The following is an 8,034-nucleotide window of genomic DNA, read 5'->3' on the forward strand; positions in this document are numbered from 1 at the left end:
GTAGATCTTTCCATCATATGTGTCCTTTATGGTACATATAACTGAAGTTGAGATGATATACAGATCAGATAATGTGCAGCAACTTGCTCAGACAGGAAGACTCGTGTGTCAGCTGAGCTCAAAGCCTCTACAAAATCCCTGGATTTGATTGAAGGTAACCATAACTAGGCAACTGTATAATGCATATATATCTGAAATAAAGTGACGTCAATTTGAATCATATGCTAGCTAGCTACCTAGTTAGTTAAAATGTTGAGCTGTAGTAGCTAGCAGCTTGTTGTGGTTCTAGTTGGAAAAGCACACGTGTGTGAGCCCGACGATTTGTGTTAGTACTGTCAGAAGTGACTGGGACTCAAACCCACGGGCCCTGTGTCTGTCAGTCCAACACCTAGTTAGCAATTGAATTCAAAGGGGCTTTATTGGCATGGGAAACGTGTTTACATTGCCAAGCGAGTGAAATAAACTAACAAAAGTGAAGACACAAATCAGCAACAACAACAAAAAACGATTATAATTTAACAGTAATTATAAACTGGGTGGTTCGAGCCCTGAATTGCCCTTAGCCATGGTATATTGGCCATATACCACACACCCTCGTACCTTATTGCTTAAATATTTCACTCGTAAATGTTTTAGACATTTCAAGAGTTGTATTATCAGCTATGTACATACGAATAGTAGGGGAAGATAAATATTGGTTTGTGCTTCTCATGTTGCGCTTTCTCGTGGCCACAAATCTTGCTGCTGTGATTTCACACTGCGGTATTTTGCCTAACAGATATGGGAGTTTATCAATGCTTGAGTTGTTTTCAAATTCTTTGTGGGTCTGTGTGATCTGTGGGAAATATGTATCTCTAATGTGGCCATACATTTATCAGGAGATTAGCTCTTACACCAAGAGGTCTGAATGAGGGACGTCTAAATATATATATAAAAAGTGTGTTAACATTTGTTATCTTTTTCTTATTATACCAATATCGTAACATACTGACCAATAGGTATTTATCAAATCATTTTTCTTAACGTGTTATTGAAACGTTTAATAAAATAATGGTTTATGGCCTATGAGGGCTTTTATTATGAAGGCTGAAACCGGAAGTTTATTTGTTATTGTTCCGGCAGTAAAGTGTTTCCACTAGTTACCACAGCCACAAAGTCAACAGCCTATATCTTTAATATTAATTAAAACAAAAATTACATTTTTGGTCTTAATTTAAGGTTAGGCATAAGGTTAGTGTGTTTAAGATTAGGGTTAGGTTTAAAATCTGATTTTAAGAAGATACATTTTCGAAATAGGCGGGGTTTATGACATTGTGGCGTTGGTAACTAGTGACGCCCCCAGCAAAGCATAGGTGGAATGTGTATAATCCGATCGAGATCCATTCGGAATATTCGGACAGATCAATATTATAATTTGATCACTACATATCACAGCCTAAAAAACTTTTAGTAAAAAAATGGCTGCCATGAAAAAATACTTCTGGGACTCGGAGGAGACTGAATATATGTTAAAAGTTTTAAGGGAGCTGGACATAGCGAAGCACTTGGACGGTCGAAAGGTTCGAAACCTGAAATTGTTCAAGGTAGCAGAGAAGAGAATGAAACAGGCCGGGTATCACAGATCAATTGACCAGATAAGGCACCGGTGGAAAGTTCTCAAGACATCGTATTATAGCTGGAATAACAACCAGCAAACAGTGAAACTTACTCGTTTCCCACAATATGCAACCACGATGCAATCAATCATGGATGAATCTGAAACATGGAGCCGCTCGCATGGCACCAACAGCGGCCCTGTTCGTATTCGGAATAGGCCTAAGCCTACAGTGCATGACGAAGAGACAGAAGATTCCGAAGAAGAAGCAACTGCTGCTCAGTCGTTGCATGATCATTCTACTGTGGATGTCATTGTAGGCAATGGACTAATTTGATTTCTTACCATTGCCCAGATGTCAAGCCCATGATTATGTTGTCTGTGCCCTGGCACTGTATCCCCTATGCAGTGCACGACTTTTGACCCGAACCCTAAGGGAAAGGGGGATACCTGAATGCATTTAACCGAAATGTGTCTTCCGCATTTAACCCAACCCCTCTGAATCAGAGCGGTGCGGGGGGCTGCCTTAATCGACGTCATCAGCACCCGGGGAGCATTTGTTGTGGGGGTTAACTGCCTTGCTCAAGGGAAGAATGGCAGATTTTTCCACTTTTTCCACACAGGCATTCAAACAAGCAACCTTACTGTCCCAACACTTTAACCGCTAGGCTACCTGCCACCCCACTATGAGCCCATATCTAAAGTAGTACACGTTATAGTGTGCCATTTGAGACGCAAGCGATCATGTCATTGATGCCCCTGTTATGGTTCATTGGTATGACTAGGGATTTATCTTTGCCCCCCATGCAGATCAAGACAGACCCAGAGACTCCTCCTGAGATGGACTCTAACCTGAGAATCGGCTTCATCGGGGCAGGCAACATGGCCTACGGGATAGCCAAGGGAGTCCTGCAGTCTGGTAGGTCAACAGGGAGAATATAGTGTGTGTGTCTTCATCAGGGTAACATGGCCTACAGGATAGCCAAGGGAATCTAGTGTGTGTGTGTGTGTCAGGGTTGAGGTATATTAGAATTGAAGTCGGTCAATTCAGGAAGTGATTTGAATATAAAATTCCAATCTGTAAAAACTTCTTACATAAATAGCTTCTCCTTTTCAGTTAATTGAGAAGTCATTGAAAGTAGATGCCCTTTTTTCAAATATTGAATTGGAATTTCAGTTTACTTCCTGAACTAACTGACTTCAATTAGAATTGACCCCAACCCTGGTGTGTGTGTGAGTGAGACTCTTTACTTGCCCCAAAAAACTTGCAGGATGTTTAATTGCAGGAGATGTCCCTCCCACCAATGTTAAAGTGAGCGCACCCTCCGCAAGGAACTTTGGTCGCTTTCAGGTATACATTCCTCCTCTTTTTTTCCACACACACTTATTTTCTCTCCACCCCTGTCAGCCGATGTCAATCACTGTATTTGAATTGATGAATCTATTGCTCTACGTGTGTGTGTGTGTGTGTGTGTGTGTGTGTGTGTGTGTGTGTGTGTGTGTGTGTGTGTGTGTGTGTGTGTGTGTGTGTGTGTGTGTGTGTGTGTGTGTGTGTGTGATGCTCAATGCGCAGAGCTACCATTCACCTCTGTTTTCATTTTATTTCAGGAGTTGGGGGTGGCTGTCACCCACTCCAATGCAGAGCTGGTCAGTAGCTGTGACTTGGTGTTCGTGGCGGTCAAACCACACCTCGTCACAACCATTCTCAGTGAGATTACAGACTGCGTCACCCGGAAACACATCATCGTTTCCGTGGCAGCAGGTGTAACCTTGGCAACGCTTCAGGGGGTGAGTCCAGATGAGAGGGTTTTTAAACTATTGCTTAGTAACTTGAGTTGCTTGATTGGTTGATCAGATATCTGATAGACATGCCTGGCAATTTTCTTTGCAGACAAGAAAAAGGCAAGAACATTTTTAGCAATAAAGCAAAAGACCATAATTGTATAATTTTGTGTTTTGGTCTCTGTCACATGCCCTCTTTCTTCTCTTCTTCTTCTTCCATCCATCCGAACACCGCTGTCCCTGTCACCCTCCTTCTCTCATCTCCCTCCCCCCTCTCCTCCAGCTCCTGCCATTTGACACTGTGGTTTTGAGACTGATGCCCAACCTTCCCTGTCTGGTCCAGCAAGGGGCACTGTTGTTCTCGCGGGGGACACGGGCGCGACAGGAGGACGGGGATCTGCTCCGCTCGCTGCTTCAACACTGTGGCCTGGTGGAGGAGGGGCCCGAGGCCTGGATAGACATCCACACTGGGCTCAGTGGCAGTGGGGTGGCCTTTGTGAGTGGGAGGAGGAGGGATGGGCTAACCAAGGATATTCAACTCTTACCCTACGAGTTCCAGAGCCTGTTGGTTTTCTGTTCTACCTGATCATTAATTGCACACACTTGGTGTCCTAGGTCTAAGTCAGTCCTGACTGGAGGGCAACAATGGAAAAAATGCAGTGGAACTGGCTTCAAGGTCCAGAGTTGAGTTTGAAGGGCCTAATCTATTGAATTTTCACTCATTGTTAGTCGCTAAGGATAAGAGTGTCTACTTAAATGTAAATGTAAAATGGATCAAGGAGGAAAGAGAAGGATGGAGGGTAGGTAGGGATTTTTAAAATGTATATTATTTCACCTTTATTTAAACAGGTAGGCTAGTTGAGAACAAGTTCTCATTTACAACTGCAACCTGGCCAAGATAAAGCAAAGCAGTTTGACACATACAACAACACATGGAATAAACAAACATACAGTAGAAAAAGTCTATATACAATGTGTGCAAATGAGGTAGGATAAGGGGGTAAGGCAATAAATAGGCCATGGTGGTGACGTAATTACAATATACCAATTTAACACTTGAGTGATAGATGTGCAGAAGATAAATGTGCAAGTAGAGATACTGGGGTTCAAAGGAGCAAGATAAATACAGTATGGGAATGAGGTAGTTGGATGGACTATTTACAGATGGGCTATGTGCAGTGATCTGTGAGCTGCTCTGACAGCTGGTGCTTAAAGTTAGTGAGGGAGATATGAGTCTCCAGCTTCAGTAATTTTTGCAATTCGTTCTAGTCATTGGCAGCAGAGAACTGGAAGCAAAGGCGCCCAAAGGAGGAATTGGCTTTGGGGGTGACCAGTGAGATATACCTGCTGGAGCGCGTGCTACGGATGGGTGCTGCTATGGCGACCAGTGAGCTGAGATAAGGCGGGGCTTTACCTAGGAAAGACTTGTAGATGACCTGGAGCCAGTGGGTTTAGCGATGAGTATGAAGCAAGGGCCAGCCAACGAGAGCGTACAGGTCGCAGTGGTGGGTAGTATATGGGGCTTTGATGACAAAACGGATGGCACTGTGATAGACTGCATCCAATTTGTTGAGTAGAGTGTTGGAGGCTAATTTGTAAATTACATTGCCGAAGTTGAGGATCGGTAGGATGGTCAGTTTTACGAGGGTAAAACTGTTTGGCAGCATGAGTGAAGGATGCTTTGTTGCGAAATAGGAAGCCATTTCTAGATTTAATTTTGGATTGGTGATGCTTAATGTGAGTCTGGAAGGAGAATTTACAGTCTAGCCAGACACCTAGGTATTTGTAGTTGTCCACATATTCTAAGTCAGAACCGTCCAGAGTAGTGATTCTGGATGAGCGGGCAGGTGCAGGCAGCGATCGGTTGAAGAGCATGCATTTAGTTTTACTTGCATTTAAGAGCAGTTGGAGGCCACGGAAGGAGAGTTGTATGGCATTGAAGCTCGTCTGGAGGTTAGTTAACACAGTGTCCAAAGAAGGGCCAGAAGAATACAGAATGGTGTCGTCTGCATAGAGGTGGATCAGAGAATCACCAGCAGCAAGAGCGACATCATTGATGTATACAGAGAAGAGAGTCGGCCTGAGAATTGAACCCTGTGGCACCCCCATAGACTGCCAGAGGTCCGGACAACAGGCCCTCCGATTTGACACACTGAACTCTGTCAGAGAAGTAGTTGGATAGAGGGATGAAGGTAAAGAAAGGAGCGATGGAGTGGGAGAAGGATGGGATGGAGAAGACAAAACTGAAAGGGGTAATGTTCTGGTTATAACAGAGAGTCATTGGCCCTGCAGGTGTATCTGTTTGCAGAGGCGCTGGCTGAGGGAGCGGTGAAGATGGGCATGCCCAGTGCTCTGGCCCATAGCATCGCTGCTCAGACTGTATTGGTGAGCTTTTGGTTTCATAAAGCAGCCCTCATTTGTATTATACACTGCTCAAAAAAAAATAAAGGGAACACTTAAACAACACAATGTAACTCCAAGTCAATCACACTTCTGTGAAATCAAACTGTCCACTTAGGAAGCAACACTGATTGACAATAAATTTCACATGCTGTTGTGCAAATGGAATAAACAACAGGTGGAAATTATAGGCAATTAGCAAGTCACCCCCAATAAAGGAGTGGTTCTGCAGGTGGTGACCACAGACCACTTCTCAGTTCCTATGCTTCCTGGCTGATGTTTTGGTCACTTTTGAATGCTGGCGGTGCTTTCACTCTAGTGGTAGCATGAGATGGAGTCTACAACCCACACAAGTGGCTCAGGTAGTGCAGCTGATCCAGCATGGCACATCAATGCGAGCTGTGGCAAGAAGGTTTGCTGTGTCTGTCAGCGTAGTGTCCAGAGCATGGAGGCGCTACCAGGAGACAGGCCAGTACATCAGGAGACGTGGAGGAGGCCGTAGGAGGGCAACAACCCAGCAGCAGGACCGCTACCTCTGCCTTTGTGCAAGGAGGAGCAGGAGGAGCACTGCTAGAGCCCTGCAAAATGACCTCCAGCAGGCCACAAATGTGCATGTGTCTGCTCAGACGGTCAGAAACAGACTCCATGAGGGTGGTATGAGGGCCCGACGTCCACAGGTGGGGGTTGTGCTTACAGCCCAACACCGTGCAGGACGTTTGGCATTTGCCAGAGAACACCAAGATTGGCAAATTCGCCACTGGCGCCCTGTGCTCTTCACAGATGAAAGCAGGTTCACACTGAGCACATGTGACAGAGTCTGGAGACGCCGTGGAGAACGTTCTGCTGCCTGCAACATCCTCCAGCATGACCGGTTTGGCGGTGGGTCAGTCATGGTGTGGGGTGGCATTTCTTTGGGGGGCCGCACAGCCCTCCATGTGCTCGCCAGAGGTAGCCTGACTGCCATTAGGTAGCGAGATGAGATCCTCAGACCCCTTGTGAGACCATATGCTGGTGCGGTTGGCCCTGGGTTCCTCCTAATGCAAGACAATGCTAGACCTCATGTGGCTGGAGTGTGTCAGCAGTTCCTGCAAGAGGAAGGCATTGATGCTATGGACTGGCCCGCCCGTTCCCCAGACCTGAATCCAATTGAGCACATCTGGGACATCATGTCTCGCTCCATCCACCAACGCCACATTGCACCACAGACTGTCCAGGAGTTGGCGGATGCTTTGGTCCAGGTCTGGGAGGAGATCGCTCAGGAGATCATCCGCCACCTCATCAGGAGCATGCCCAGGCATTGTAGTTAGGTCATACAGGCACGTGGAGGCCACACACACTACGGAGCCTCATTTTTACTTGTTTTAAGGACATTACATCAAAGTTGGATCAGCCTGTAGTGTGGTTTTCCACTTTAATTTTGAGTGTGACTCCAAATCCAGACCTCCATGGGTTGATAAATTGGATTTCCATTGATTATTTTTGTGTGATTTTGTTGTCAGCACATTCAACTATGTAAAGAAAAAAGTATTTAATAAGATTATTTCATTCATTCAGATCTAGGATGTGTTATTTTAGTGTTCCCTTTATTTTTTTGAGCAATGTATTAGCACAGGTACTTCTGTATCTCTGTTCATGTGTAATGTTCTTCTCTGTTCTAGGGGGCAGGCCAGTTGTTGAGGGACTCAGGGAAGCATCCAGCCCAACTGCGTTCGGAGGTGTGTACACCAGGAGGCACCACTATCTTCGGGCTTCATGCCATGGAGCAGGGGGGTGTGAGGGCCGCCACCATGACCGCTGTGGAGACTGCTACTGAGAGGGCCAGGGAGCTGGGCAGGAAGTCGGCGCCTACGGCCACAGAAAATAGGAAGTGAGGTCGTTTTGGCCCATAGTAACTGATTCAGGAAATGTAGAATTTTTTGGTTGCTCTCTGCCCAATGCCCACAGAAACCACTTCAGTCTTCAACTTTGTTACGGTTAGAGCCTAATCTAACTACAAATCTGACTGGAGGAGTTGTTCAAGGGCAGATAGTGATTATGAAGAATACAGCAAGATGCGTCAAATCAGCGCTAATCCAGTTATCTTCATAATTTATCAATGTTCATTTGAATTAAAGTGAATTTATTGGTATTTTCAGTTTTTGTTATTAAAATAATGTTGTACCTATCTGCTCTAAACTGATGGCTATGAACAGGTGCTGTACATTCACACTGTTAATTCAGATGGTCCTTATAGAGCCTGCACATAATATGATATTGGA

The 8,034-nt window shown here is 45.2% G+C and overlaps 1 protein-coding gene across 5 annotated transcripts; it reads left to right on the forward strand.

Annotated features, from left to right (window-relative positions):
- Nucleotides 1–23: 23 nt before the first annotated feature.
- pycr3 (pyrroline-5-carboxylate reductase 3) lies at nucleotides 24–7,939 on the forward strand. 5 transcript variants are annotated; one of them, XM_014123205.3, is made up of 7 exons: nucleotides 24–154; nucleotides 2,405–2,513; nucleotides 2,881–2,945; nucleotides 3,203–3,382; nucleotides 3,660–3,872; nucleotides 5,669–5,761; nucleotides 7,435–7,904. In XM_014123205.3, exons 2-7 carry the CDS (start codon nucleotides 2,435–2,437, stop codon nucleotides 7,645–7,647), a joined length of 843 nt encoding a protein of 280 aa, XP_013978680.1. In that variant the 5' UTR covers nucleotides 24–154; nucleotides 2,405–2,434; the 3' UTR covers nucleotides 7,648–7,904. The 5 variants fall into 5 exon arrangements, with proteins under 5 accessions (XP_013978680.1, NP_001134655.1, XP_013978679.1 ...); XM_014123202.2 differs by lacking the exon at nucleotides 24–154 and adding an exon at nucleotides 1,344–1,910; NM_001141183.1 differs by lacking the exon at nucleotides 5,669–5,761 and having other exon boundaries at nucleotides 132–154; nucleotides 7,435–7,939.
- Nucleotides 7,940–8,034: the final 95 nt, after the last annotated feature.

The sequence above is a fragment of the Salmo salar genome, chromosome 10 (genome assembly GCF_965601325.2).
Source record: "Salmo salar chromosome 10, fSalSal1, whole genome shotgun sequence".
NCBI classification, from domain to species: Eukaryota; Metazoa; Chordata; class Actinopteri; order Salmoniformes; family Salmonidae; genus Salmo; species Salmo salar.